A 14,654-nucleotide genomic window follows, 5' to 3' on the forward strand; every position below is an offset into this window, starting at 1 on the left:
GAAGAGAAAAGGGGAAATATTGAACGAGGTGTCTGGAATGAAAAAAAAGCACAGGCCAGAGATAGTAGGAAAGTGGCAGACTCACCTTCACATTGATTTCTTGGAAGTATTTTCCAACGGGTTTTGATCACATTTTCCAGTATCTGTAAGGCATAATACTGAGAAAAAGAGATTAAAAACCCTCAGTGCTGTTTCAAACAATAAAAGGAATGCAAAACCAACAGTATCACTTTTGATGTTCAACCCACCTCACAAAAGAAAATATCTTCCTAAGTCACCATTTCTGGCATAGACAATTTACAAGACTTTGATGGAAACCTGAAATTAGCCCAGGACAACTCAGCAGGTCTGGCAGGACTCTGAAGAGGTCACATCAGACTTAACAGTTTCTCTCTCTTTACAGATGCTGCTGGACCTGCTGAGTTTCTCCAGCAATTTCTGCTTATCCATCAGAGTCAGTCCCGTGAGAGAGGTAACAAAGTAGATCTAGGATAGCTCAGAAGTTGATCAAAACCACACTATGCAGAGTGAGAGGTGAATAATTCTTCAGTTACCAAACACTTTTAAACATGCAAGCTAAAAGTCTATAGTTATCAATAACCAAAGGAATGGCATTTCTTCTCTTTCAAATGTTACAACTTTCAAAGAGAAATCCAAGCATTAGACATCCATACAGACAGGCATTTTAAGTTGTTAAATATACAGGAAATTGCAAACAGATTTAATGTAATTTTCTTCCTCTGTTTCAAAGCAGACCATTTCTTATTCAGCAGTGCTTTTTATTTTAAAAATTCATTTGTAGGATGTGGGCATTGCTGGTTGGCCAGCCAGCATATTTTGTCCTTGAGGTGGTGGTGAGCTGCCTTCTTGAACTGCTGCAGTCCACTTCTGAGGGTTGACACTCAATTTCATTAGGGAGGGAATTCCTCCAAGATTCTGACTAGTGAAAGAATATGGGGGTGACCAATAATTCTTGAAAGTAACACTTTTGATTAGCAAAAGAAGTACATGTGAAGAGGAAGGGAAGGGGATCAAATCATTGTTCAGGTCACTCTTTCATTGTATCAACATAGCAACTGGAGTAGGCCATTCAGCCCACTCTGCCAGTCACAATATATCATAATAGTAGATCTCAAATATTACTTTCTCACCCAAGTCCAAGACAGGAAGGTGGTATTTACAGAGGAACCTCTATTATCCAAAGGACATGGGTGTATTTCATTCGGTTAATTGAATTCCGGATAATATAGTTCATCCAAACATCAGGACTTTATGATCTTGCTGGATAATGCGATATTTAGATAATTGAATGCTGAATAATCAAAGTTCTTCTGTACTGCATAAACAATGCTGACTGAACTGTAACATGTAAAACAATTAAACAGTCTGACTGGACCACTCAAAGAACAATATTCCAGAGCCTTCAGGATTTCATATCGCGTTCATCAATTTGAGATTATAATATCGCACACCATTTTATTGTATCTTTTTGGATTTATTTCTGTGCTCTCTCTCTTTTCTTTTCCAATTCCATCATGCTGCATTCAGATGATTGCTGTGAAATAATTTACGTCTCCTTCGGACACAACCTTGGTTTCTAAACCAAAGCCATTGCCACTCTCGCCAGCATTTTCTTATTCACTTGTGGGATGGGGGCATCGCTGGCTGGCCTGCATCATAAAATCTTTCGATATGGTATTCCTCCTGCTCTCTGCCCTAAAACTGGTTTCCCTTTTGTTTTGTGCCAGTTCTTCGCCCTTCCACAGGCTTATAAATATTTATATTTCCATCTTTCTTCAATTCTGATGGAAAGTTATTAACCTGAAATGTTAACACTGCTTCTCTCCTCAGTGCCTGACCAGAGAAGTATTTTCAGCATGTATTTGGTGTGTATTTCAGATTTTCAGTATTTGCAACATTCTGCTTTTGTAGATAGAACCAGGAACCAAGGGGCATAACCTTTAAGCCGCCTCCTACATAATTTAGGGATGCTGCCAAGAACTACTTTCCTACTCAGTTAAACTCGCCTTTAAATAATGAGAAGGGTTGGGTAACATCAGCTGGGCCACCAATGCTGACGCGAATGAAAAAGAAGGGTAACCTTGCACATCACAAGTAACAAAGTACTCAAGACACAAAGGCAAAGTAATCTCATGAATCACAGAATCCCTAGTGTGGAAGCAAGTCCTTTGGCCTATCAAGAGCACACCAATCCTCTGAAAAGCATCCCACCCAGACCCAATCCTATCCCTGTAACCCTAAAGTTTCCCATGGCTAAGTTACCTAGCCTGCACATCCCTGGACACTACAGAGCAACTTAGCATGGTCAATCCACCTTACCTGCATATCTTTAGAAAGGGGGGGGGGGGGAAGAAGAGAGAGAGAAAAGAGAAGAGAACCGGAGCATCTGGAGGATACCCACGCAGACTCAAGGAGGATGTCTGTGCGGAGTTTGAACAGTCCCCAGAGAATGGAATCGAACCCAGGCACTGTGAGGAAGCAGTGCTAATCGCCTTGCCACCATGCTGCCCTTCCTCTCTGTTAAGCTGAAATAGAGTGTGTCCATCTGCCACTATCTCAGCTTTTCGGGGCATAACCTGAATGAGTCAAAACTGAAACAGACTAAATTCCATTCAGAGAGATGGAGGTCAAGACAGAGATCAGCCACAGTTTAACTAAAGTGAAGGAACAGGCTCAAGGAGGTTGAAAGGCTTCTTAGTGCTCCTAGATAGGATGCATTTTCCTTTCTATATTCTGACATTAAACTATGACTCAAAAATTAAAGCTAAAAACTAAGTGGATTGTTAATTGCGATCCAGCGCATAATTTAAATACAGTTAACAATGCAAGGATTTATTTAAGCGATCTGCTAGAAGTTGGCTGGCTCTTTAGGTAGCTCAATCTTTGACTGCCTTTTAACAGCTCATCTCAGTATTCATTTTTGCATCCTCCTGAAGGTGTCATTTCCAAAAATCTTTGAGGTGTCAAACTAGCACATTTTTAGTTCTAAGAATGTAGTGTACTATCCTTTCGCTTCCCCTTTGTATTAGTTGCAATGGATTGCCACTTTGGACAACATTACCTTTGTATTCATATTCTGAGAAAACTCTAGAATGGTATCCACCCTGGTCCAAGCATCGGGATGTTCTTTTAAATGGGTTAATATCTCTTGTGCCATTCGTTGCTGGGAAACAGAAAAGTACCAAATTTAGCAGGACATATTTATTCTTTAAAATGAAGAACGCACAAGTTTACTGTTCATGGTAAAAAGTATTGAGACAAAGAGCATCACTCTGGGCCATCCAAAAAGGTGTTTATTCTTACCTGTGGGCCCTCACCATGATACAAGCAATTTACAACATTGTCCAGTAGATTAATATCTAGCTTCTGATTGAAGTCCAGAAGCTGACGTGCAGGGTGGTCGGTGGTCATAATTGTTGGCATGGGGTCCTGCAGAAGAGTAAAACAAAAAAAAAAGGTCAGACAAGCAGATAAGGAACAGTGTACAATGCATGTTGTCAAAACTGGTCGTCTTTGCATGATACAAATCAAATGGGCTGAATGCATTAATATTAAATTCCCCACAATTTCACAAATCATCACAAATGCATAAACACCAAATTCACCAATTTGACTGACTGCTATTTGGGACAGAAGCAAGTTTTGTCATCAACAGGAAAATAACTATTTGTAAACAAACATTCTTTAACAAATGGCAAAGAAATTACTAATTTACAACTACGCAAGTTCACCATATTCCTTTAACCCTCTTCCCACCAAAGACATTCTGTAATAAAATATTGGCTGAAAAACACAGAGAAGGTAGAACAACTCCTATAGAACACAAGTCCAAAGCATAGGGATGGAGAGTGTTATTTACCACAGGTCTTTTGATTTTAGCAATAGTGACACAATGTTATCCACAGATTGATACTGAATCGAAAATTGACTAGTTGTTCAGGAACCTACCTCTTTTTTTTCCCCAAATGTTAGAAAGTTTGTCTTTTCTCTAGGGAAGTTCCTGTTGGATGTCTATGGCTGCACTGCACTTGCCAAATGCAGCTGGACTAACCTGAAGGCTATCACAAGACACAGACTCCTAGTGCCATTATGTCTCACTTCTTGAAAAGTTACAGTTTTGCACAGACGAGTTTATACCACACAATCCAACTTGATCTGCATTTTGCAGAATAGAGAAAGTTCACTGGGTACTCTCAAGTCATACACTGTCCAACTTGCACTTTACAATTTACACTCCACAACAACGAGCACCCGAGCTACAAATCTTCGCACAAACTTTGAATTCCATCCCCCCCAAAAGAAAAAATGTCCCTTTCATACACAACAGGTGCTGTACTTAAAAATATATTACTATTGGGGTCACACATGGTCAAAGGTGTTACTATAAATAAGTTTTCTTCTTTCCCTGATCTACAGTATAGTTTTATAAAGTGGGAGGGTTAGGGCAGTCTACGTGAATGTTAACTCCAGTTCCAAGTCAGTTGAAGCATAAAACAAAATACTTATGCTTTTGATGGGTTGATTTATTCACAGAACATAGCATCACAAAAATCTCTTTCCTACAGGTGAACCCTATTGTCTTCAGGAAGTGTTTTCACTGCCCTCCTGGTCACTGCTCACCATGAAAAAGCTGATTGTAGATCGCTGTTTGGAAGTTGTGTGTCAAGCATGCAGATAACATGTCCTGTCCAATGCAGCAGATTAATTGTATCCCGTGCCTGAACACTGATCATGTTGGCCGGAGAGGAGGGATCTAAATATCAGAGCCAAGAGCGTGGTACTGGAAAAGCACAGCAGGTCAGGCAGCATCCGAGGAGCAGGAGAATCAACATCTTGGGTAAAAGCCCTTCATCAGGAATGATGAACATTAGAGTGTCTATACTGCCTGTGGATCTGCAGCATGTGACTGAGGCACTGTTGATGACATTATTTCTTAATGGATGAGACAGCGTTGGATGTACCCCATCATTGACGTGCACAATAGGGCTGCCCTGTCGTCTTTGGTGTCACGTTTGGAGGTCTGAGTCATTGAAGACACTGTTCTGGGGACGGCCAAATGCTGTGTTGGCACTTTGGAGGAAATATTTATTATCTTTATTTGTCCTCACTGAGAGGAGGCACCCATGGTGTAGGAATTGATGTACCTAGTCCAGTGGTTAGCCATAGATCTTGATTGTTGGAGAAGGCAATGCTTTATAGCGACAGCAGGCTGGTTAAGACTGCTTTTAGCTTCTGAGTGATAAGTCTTATATACATTCAGTTGCCTCTTCAAATGTGTCAAATAATAGCCTATGACTGGGCATTCACACAAGTGAGCAACATCTGCATACTAGAGAAGCAGTCTTGGTTCTGCGCTGGAGATGATGCAGGTTTAACAGTTTCCATGCGAGCAGGACGCTTATGGAAACGGGGGAAGAGCACTGCATCAAGGAAGATGAAGAACAGCCTCGGAATGATGACACAGCCTTCCTTAACTCCAGGACCATCCAACGTAGTGAAGCAGCATCAGCAAAGGAACCAACCATTTTCACTAACTCCAACAAGGCCAGATGGAAGCCAAGCCAGGAGAACCCTGAACACTCACCTGTCTCAAAGCACTACCTACCCCACCTATGACAGTGGGTTTAATTCCAGTATTTTAACTATTTAGCCACCTCAGGACCCACAACTCTGGGGTAAAGTAAGTAAAAGACTGCTAAGGAGGGAGAATTCCAGTGTCCATGCAGTGTCTTTGCATATTGTTTTTAAACTACGCAGATTTGTTTCCAATAAACATTCATTAGTTTTTTGATTTCAAGTTATTTTTGTTTTTTCTTAAAATTTCACAAGATGTTAGAAATAGGCCAGTCCTTCCTCTCCACCCTACCCCCGTGACCTGACCATACCTCTTCCCACCTATCCACTCCACCCTTCCCACTGACCAATCACCTCCAACCAGCATTCACCTATCACCATCCCACCTATCTCTGCCCCAGCTCCAACCCCCATTTATTTCTGAGCCCCCTTCCCTTGGCCGGATGAAGGGTCCTGCCTGAACCATTGACTCTCCTGCATCTCTGTTGCTGCTTGACCTGCTGTGCTTTTTCCAGCTGTGCTTTTATCGATTCAGACTTTCCAACAGCTGCAGTCCTCACTACCTGCGAGAAAATCGGTTGTGCACATACCCAGAATAGGACATGGTTGAGTACATCCTGGTTACAGAGCTATGACCAAGAAGCATCTTTGATTTCTTTTCAAAAAGCAATGTTTATCTCTCTCTTTGAATGCATCATGACATCACATCTAAGGTGGAACCTGAACCTGGGCTTCTGACCCAGAGGTTAGGACACTACAACAGTGCCACAAGTCCACTTGGATTAGCTGGCCGCACCTGCTTTATCCAGAAGGTCTCCTATGGCTGAATGTGGTTAGCTTCAGAGACCAGACAGTTTCACACTAGGCTGCACTTCAAGTCCTGAATCAAAAAATGCCCTTCACCCTAGTATCCTAACTAATGAACCATCAGCCACAAATGTTGTGGGGGCTGAACGTCCTCACAAGATCTGCATGGAATAGATCAAACTTTCCGTCTACAACAATCAACAACCAGAATGCACTGTCTGACATACCAATCAGCTTGCAGCATAGATGGATCCCAGGATTATGAGTGATTTAATTCATCTCAGGCCAGAGAAAGACAACAAGGTGGGACAAAGCTGAGAAAAAAAAAGTTAACACATTGCCTTTGCATTTCTTAAACTAGAAGGATAAAAAAAAAAGCGATTTCTCTCACCTCAGCTAGAGAGCAATGATCCATGGATATTTTTCTACTGGAGGAAGGCTCCCAGGGACTGGTATTGAGACCCCTGCTCTTTCTGTTAAATATATTAATGATGATGTGCAAGGTACAATTTCAAAAGTTTGCAGATGATAAAACTTCAGAAGATTGTAAACTGTGAACAGAAGTGTAAAACTCCAAAAAGGTAACTGACAACTTGAAGTGGGTAGGTAGGTAACATATCCTGTTCAATGCAGAGAAGGGTGGGGTAATGCACTTCAGTATGAGGAACACTGACATATCATTTAATTTGGGAAACACAATTCTACAATAAGGAGGCTCAGGAGCAGAGGGACCTGGAAGTGTAAGTGCACAGATTGTTGAAGATGGCAGGACAGAGTAGTGTCAAAAAGTGTGGCACTGGAAAAGCACAGTAGTTCAGGCAGCACCTGAGCAGCAGGAGAGTCGATGTTTCGGGCATAAGTCCTTCATCAGGAATGGGGGTGAGGGTTGGGGTTTTGGAGAGATAAATAGGAGGGGGGGTTGGGGCTTGGGAGGGTGGGGGGTGAAGGTAGCTGGGAAGGCAATAGATAGATGCAGGTGGTGGGGGGTGATATGTCAGAGCAGAGGGTGGAGAGGATAGTTGGGAAAGAAGATGGACAGGTAGGACAGTCAAGAGGGCGATGTCAAGTTGGAGGGTTGGATCTGGGATGAGGTGGGGGGAAGGGGAGGGGAGATGAGGAAACTGGTGAAAATCGACATTGATGCCATGTGGTTGTAGGGTCTCAAGGTGGAAGATGTGGTGCTGTTCTTCCAGGTGTCGGGTGGCTAGGATTTGGTGGAGGCAGTGGCCCAGGACTTGCATGTCCTTGGTGCAGTGGGAGGGGGAGTTGAAGTGTTCGGCCACAGGGCGGTGGAGATGTTCTCTGGGGCGTTCTGCAAGTTGGCATCCTGAGTCCCCAATGTCGAGGTGGAGAGAACAGTAAATAAAGCATACTTTTCTTGGCTTTATTTACAGGGGCACAGAGTACAAGAGCAACGAGTTGATGTTAAACTTCAAGAAAACTGTTACGCCTCAGCTTGATTATTAGGTATAGGTGTGGGTGCCAACGTTCTTGGAAAGTTGCAAACTTACTGGAGTGTGCAGAAGCAGTTTGCAACAACATTCCCAGGTATAAGAAACTTCAGTTATGAGGATTGATTAAAGATGTTGGTACTGCTCTCCATGGAAAGAGGGCAGAGATTGGAAAGAGACTTTCAAAATCATGAACAGGCTGGACAGAGTAGACAGGGTGAAGAAACTGTTTCTGCTTGTAAAAAGAATAAGAACGAGGGCATATATTTAAAGTCATGTGCAAGGGTGATCAGAGAAAACAAAACCCTTTCCATACAATGAGTGCACTAAGTGCTGTGGAAGCAAATTCAATTGAGGCAGTCACGAAAGCGCCTAAAAAAAAGGCACAACTTACAAAGTCACCAAACATGCAACAAGGCAGCAACTTTAAATGGCTCTCAGACATTATACCCCTTTATTACTACCGCCTTTCTTCACCTTCTGTGGTCAAGTTCATTTTAATTGTTGCATCTTCACTGTATTAAAAAATAGACCACAACAAATTCAAGGCATTCGAGACCGAAGTCAGAATGTTTGAGCATCTCAAACTGCTCCAAGATTACAGTCACTCCAGCTTACACGCAGGCGATTTCACTGAGCAACAGCTGACTCTTAGACACTCGGCAAGCAGAGTGAAAATCTAATTTGTGGGGACAACAACCCAATGCTTGTTGCTCTGATTAAAGAACAAAAATCAACATATAATTTAGGAGTTGCCAACATCTTTTTCCACTGTAGTGGGAAGACGGATCATGTACTTGTATTTTTAAGAAAAACAGGTGTTTTCAGACAGATAAATGAAGAACTGGTCAGAAACTCAAAATTCTGTGGCTATTAACCCACCTCCTGGTTCCCCAGAGCTTTCTGCTACCTGCCAGGTACAATTCACCAGTCTGATTAAATACTCTACCTAGATGCATGCAGCTCCAACAACATAAGCAGCTCAACACCAACCCAGACAAGGCAGCAGAGGAGCAGGAAAATCAACATTTTGGTTTACCCAAAATTTCGATTCTCCTACTCTCCGGATGCTGCCTGACCTGCTGTGCTTTTCCCGCTCCACACTCCAAACTCTAATCTCCAGCATCTGCAGTCCTCACTTTCACCACCCCAGACAAAAAGTGTCCATTTGATTGCCACTGTACAGTTGGTGGATGGCTCCTCAGACTTCCAAACCTGCCACCATTACCACCTAGAAGAACAAAGGCAACTAATACATGGGAGCCCCACTACTTGCAAGCTCCCATCCAAGCCATGGACCCTCCTGACTTGGAAATATACTGTTATTCCTTCACTGTCACTGGATTAAAATCTTGGAAACCCCTCCCCAAGAATAAAAAAACAATAATAGACTGCCTTGGTTCAAGTAGGTGGCTCACCACCATCTTCTACACAAGGCAATTAAGGCTGACTGATCTATCAACTGTTGAAAGAGGTTTTAAAAAAACACCTAAAATGTGAAGATTTCTCCAGATTTCCATCATTCTAAAGCCACAATAAATAGGAACAGGAGCAGGCAGTTTGACCCCTCAAGTCTGCTTCACCATTCAATAGGCTGATCCAACATTCCTCAAGCCACTTTCCTGCCCTTTCCCTATAACCCTTGATTCTTCCTTCTGTGCAAGAATCGCTCTCAGCCTTAAATACACAGAAGGACTCTGTCCCCTACAGCTCGGACTTAGACAGCTACTGGTAAAAAGTACATTCCTCATATCACAGGGTCAGAGATACTAAAGGAACTGTACAATTTAATGGGAAAGCCTGCCATTTGATCCTCTGTCCAGCTCAGACAGAAGAAAATGAAATGGTTCAGCCTCCTGTGCCACCGTAACCCTACCCCATACCTTTTTAAATCCTATTTGAAATATTTGTAAGTTTTCCTTTTTAAAAACTGAATTCTCCATTGCTACATCCCTGCCAGATTGCATGCCCCAACAAACCTTTACATCAACAAGTTGAACTACTCCATTCCTTTCAAAGATTTTATATTTACAGGAAGGATGTGGAAGCATTGGAAAAGGTGCAGGGGAGATTTATCATGATGTTGCCTGGTCTGGAGGAAAGGTCTTACGAGGAAAGGCTGAGAGACTTGGGTCTGTTCTATTTGGAAAGAAGGTGGCTAAGAGGGAATTTGATAGAGACATACAAAGATGATCACAGGATTAGATAGAGTAGACAGTGAAAGTCTTTTTCCTAGGATGATGATGTTAGTGTGCACGAGGGGACAGAACAACAAATTGAGGGGTGATGGATTTAAGATAGATGTCAGAGGCAGGTTCTTCATTCAGAGTGGCAAGGGTGTGGAATGCCCTATCTGCTAATATAGTTAACTCAACCACATTAGGGGCATTTAAACAATCATTGGATAAGCACATGGATGATGATGGGATTGTGTAGGGGGATGGGCTTACATTCGTTCACAGGTTGGCGCAACATCGAGGGCCAAAGGGCCTGTTCCGCACTGTATTGTTCTATTTACTTAATCAGTTCACCTGAATCCCAAATCCAATTTCAAGCTCCATTCTGAAGAAACTTTATAACATTTTTGTGTATCCTCTTCAAACATTTATTGAGTAACTCTTAGCATAAGCCACACATTGCTGAACAATCTCTTCTGCACCCATTAATATGTCCAAAATGGGACTCAACATATCTGATTGTGAACTAATTGAAGTTTGTACATGCTCTTGTGGCTCTTCATGCATCAACTCCTTCATCATTGACCTATACTTTTTCCCAGTTTGGCAGTATTTCCACTTTGAAGTTAACAGCCTGATTTTAATATCCCTCCACATCTACACCCTCCTACAGCAGTATTACAACCGTTCCAGTCCCTACCCTAACACCTCTACATTCTTCCAATTCTGGACTCTTCCATATTCCTGACTGTCACCACTCCACCACTGGCGGTCATGCCTACTGTTGCCTCAAAATCCCATCTAAACCAATCTCTCTCAATTTGCAGAGTGGACTCGATGGGCCCAATGGCCTTACTTCCATCCCATGTCTTATTTTAAAGATGCTTCTTAAATATTACCCCTCACAGTATCTCTTTTATGGTTTGGTATCAATGTCTGTTTGATAAGCTCCTGTGACTCACCTCGTGATATTTTACTATGTCAAAGCCACTACTCAAATGCATGTTTTTATACTCTTGACCAGATTTTTAAAAAACTATTGTCACACACTATCTTTTAAACCAATCAGCTGGCTCCCTCTCTAAGATTTGCATATTTGATCCCCCCCAAGAATATACAGTCCTCTAAGTTTTACAATGTTGCATGTTTCATCATTCTATTCCAGAAGACCTCATCTCAAATTTCCTCAGCAAACTGCACCTCCCATAGGAGAGGTAAATAGGACATCTAATGGGACATAGGTCAATACAAGATGAAGTAGAAGCAAGGAACTCTATGATACAGCAAACAGTATTCACAGCAACCTGGCCCCCAAACTGATAACATGAGTTTATCTAGCTTCCCTTAAATTTACACTATTCAGTCCTACTTGTCCAATCTTTCCTGATGGAGTTAAATCCCAAGATTCTGATACCATTCTCCGTGCAATAGTGGTGAGAAGTATTGGAGTCTGTCACAAACCATCTCAGAGTTCAGCTAAATAGGAACCATCCCGGAGTTTAGGATAGTAATGGGAATGCTGAGGAACATTTCAGGAACAACTCCAAACCAAAACCAGTAGTACAAGTGCAGGATTGCCAACAGCAACATGTTTTCCACAAAAGCATTGGGCTGAAGGGATAATGCAGTCCAAATATTGCCCATGCATGTGTCTCCCCCACATCTAAAGCCAAAAATTTTTAAAAACCTATGTAATGACAAGTCAGAAAATATAGAACATGCACCTAAAAAAAAAAATGAAGTCAGCAATAAACTCAGGACAAATTTTCCTCCAAAAAGAAATACGTTTTCTTTATAGAACGTGGAATAAATCGCTCTATGGAAATGTTTTGTCGAGGTATACAAGTCCTCCAGGCAAATGGCATCTATCAAAATGCTTGTTTGTTTTTCTCTCAAAAGCTTATGAAATAAATCAATGATCTTTAATTAGCGTACAGAATATTAATGTCCCTCTACACAGATTATACCGAGTTAGTTCGGTGTTTTCAGCATTTTCTCTCGTTTTCATCCATCATTCCACACATGTAAAAAGACAAACATTCAGCACGGTCACCTGAAAATTATGGGTCCTCCCTAGCCTGAGGCTGAGCAAGCATAGTCAAACATAATACTTAATAAAACCAAACTGGTTTTACACAAAGAATTTGCTGAAAAACAACTGGGGAAATAAAAAAAAACAAGGACTTAATTAGTTGCACAGCACGCTGTGAAATCTAACCCCAACCAATGTTTTGAATGTTTGCGACAACAAGATAGTAGTCTCAAGCCTCAACATATATAATGAAAAGTTTAGAATATTTCCACAATATAATTTCACAACTGAAAGTTGCTCATACAACAGTCTGTCACAAGCTACTTAAATGCAGAATTCCTCTTAAAAAGATTTTCCTTCTCAAACTCTCAAGTTAGCCCATTATCTATTATTTACTTGTCTATGCTATTTAACTATGGGATATGCCTGTATTGCTGGCAACACAAAGCTTTTCACTCTTCCTCAGTACACATCACAATAAATTAATTTAATTCATGACACTCCCAAGGTTCTGTTCAATGAGACCCCCCCCCCCCCCCCCCGCCCACTCCCCAACAAACCTGCTTACCTTGTTGCTGGGTTAATTTCTAATTTCTTTCCCTTCAAGAAGCAGATGAACGTGCCATGATTAGAGATCACTGACATAAATTCTCTCTCCATAAATGCTGTCAGATTTCTTTTCTCCTACTTGTTCTTGGGATGTGAGCATGGCTAGTAAGGAAGAACAGAACTCTATTCTAGTACTGAAGCAGAGATGCACTATCAGGGTGCTCTCTTTCAGATGAGACAATTAACCAAGGCCCCATCCATTGAAATGGATGTCAAACATTTATTATTATTCCCAAGAAGGGCAGGACAGTTATGGTCAGTATCCCGAGCAATATTTGTCCCTCAAAATCAATATCACATCAAAAGAAAAATGCAATGTGGTCCCCCTCAAATTAAACCACCAATTAGTGGGCGGCACGGTGGCACAGTGGTTAGTACTGCTGCCTCGCAGCGCCAGAGACCCGGGTTCAATTCCCTCCTCAGGTGACTGTGTGTGGAGTTTGCACGTTCTCCCCGTGTCTGCATGGGTTTCCTCCGGGTGCTCCGGTTTCCCCTCTCAGTCCAAAGATGTGCAGGGTCAGGTGAATTGGCCATGCTAAATTGCCCGTAGTGTTAGGTAAGGGGTAAATGTAGGGGCATGGGTGGGTTGCGCTTCGGCGGGGCGGTGTGGACTTGTTGGGCCGAAGGGCCTGTTTCCACACTGTAAGTAATCTAATCTCTTTATAATGAGAGACCAGCTCTATGGACCAGTAAGATTATGCCATCTTCACGTCAAATCCTAACTACACATTGGATACTTTTGTTTTTCTCATCTACGCTTTAATTCCCTTGCCCGTCATTTAATTAAAAAATTGTTCCCTCTTGTTATCAAATCTTCAATAAAGTTTCCTATTCTACATTCTTCATGAGTTCAAACTCAATCAATCAATCAACTTAGCTTTCTCTGCTCTATTAAAAAAGTGAAGAATATCCCTTGGATAGACAGGGTACAGCGTATACCATTTTCTTTGTGGGGAGAGTGGAGAAGCTGCATCCAATCTGCAGCTGATCTAAGTTGTTTGACAAAAGTGTCATACAAAATGTATCTTGGAATCAACGCTCATTATTCTGTAAGAAGGAAAAAAACTCAGAAGTAAAAAGAAATTACAAACTGCAATGGTTTTTATAGCGCAGCAGCACACAAATCTGTAAGATTCTGGTTTCAATTTGCAAAAAGTACACAGAGGACGGTCACCTCAAAGTGGGACACCTTTTGAGGTCAGCACAAATCAAGCTCATTATGTTTGAATCAAACAAATGCTGAAGAGAAAAGCGGCAGAAATTACATACCGCAGTGGTCTCCTCTGGAAGTTCCACCTAAGACAGTCTGGTGATTATAGTGCAGAGTTAGCAAGGGGTCAAATCCCACCAACAGGTACTGCAATAAAAACAAAATACCTCTGATGCAGGAAACCCGAAATAAAAATGAAGTGCTGGAGAAACTCAGCAGGTCCAGTAGCATCAATGGAGAGAGAAATAGAGTTAGAGTTACTGTTGAGTCTGATAAGACTCTCTTCTTGAGGAAACATAATTTTGTGTTGTTTATCTGTGAATCGGCATAAAGTTTTAAAAGAATCACCTAGTGTAAAATGTGAGGGATTACCATTAAAACTCTGCCTCCCTTAATTCCGCCTCTAGTCTGCATACATCTTCAGCCCAGCATTACAATGTTCTGGCGGCATGCAGTGAAGAGAGTCAGTGCCATTGTGACAGGACAGTTAAAAGTGAAGTTAAATAAAGTCAAGATACAACTGGACCAACCAGAAACCTTCCCAAGCTGAACCTTACTGGAACGAAAAAGAAATGCTTAATTGGTATACAGTCATTCACTGGTACACTTTATGATCAAGGAATCAGCATCCCTTCTGGATAGGTCATAGCACAAAATTAGATATCCCCATTAATTTTTTTCTAGTTGTAATGCTAACAGTAATCTATTGTCAAGATCATAAATTCTCATAATCTTCTCCAAACATTGGTTTTTAATGAAGGGGTTAACTTTCA

General features: G+C 41.6%; 1 protein-coding gene across 2 annotated transcripts in view; it reads right to left on the bottom strand.

Moving 5' to 3' along the window:
• LOC122553379 (exportin-1-like) overlaps nucleotides 1-14,654 on the bottom strand; it is an 83,535-nt gene that overhangs the window by 48,767 nt on the left and 20,114 nt on the right. Inside the window, exons 1-4 of one of the 2 annotated variants that reach the window (XM_043697062.2) lie at nucleotides 13,941-13,959; nucleotides 3,325-3,450; nucleotides 3,083-3,184; nucleotides 86-158 (exon numbers count right to left, since the gene is read on the bottom strand). In XM_043697062.2, the coding sequence (XP_043552997.1) occupies nucleotides 86-158; nucleotides 3,083-3,184; nucleotides 3,325-3,444 (295 nt within the window). In that variant the 5' untranslated portion in view covers nucleotides 3,445-3,450; nucleotides 13,941-13,959. Of the gene's footprint in view, nucleotides 1-85; nucleotides 159-3,082; nucleotides 3,185-3,324; nucleotides 3,451-13,940; nucleotides 13,960-14,654 lie in introns of those variants that run through there. The other variant, XM_043697061.2, reaches the window with a different exon arrangement.

Source organism: Chiloscyllium plagiosum, unplaced genomic scaffold (genome assembly GCF_037043375.1).
Source record: "Chiloscyllium plagiosum isolate Xiang-an unplaced genomic scaffold, Cpla_swu_hap1 HiC_scaffold_8, whole genome shotgun sequence".
In the NCBI taxonomy this organism is placed as follows: Eukaryota; Metazoa; Chordata; class Chondrichthyes; order Orectolobiformes; family Hemiscylliidae; genus Chiloscyllium; species Chiloscyllium plagiosum.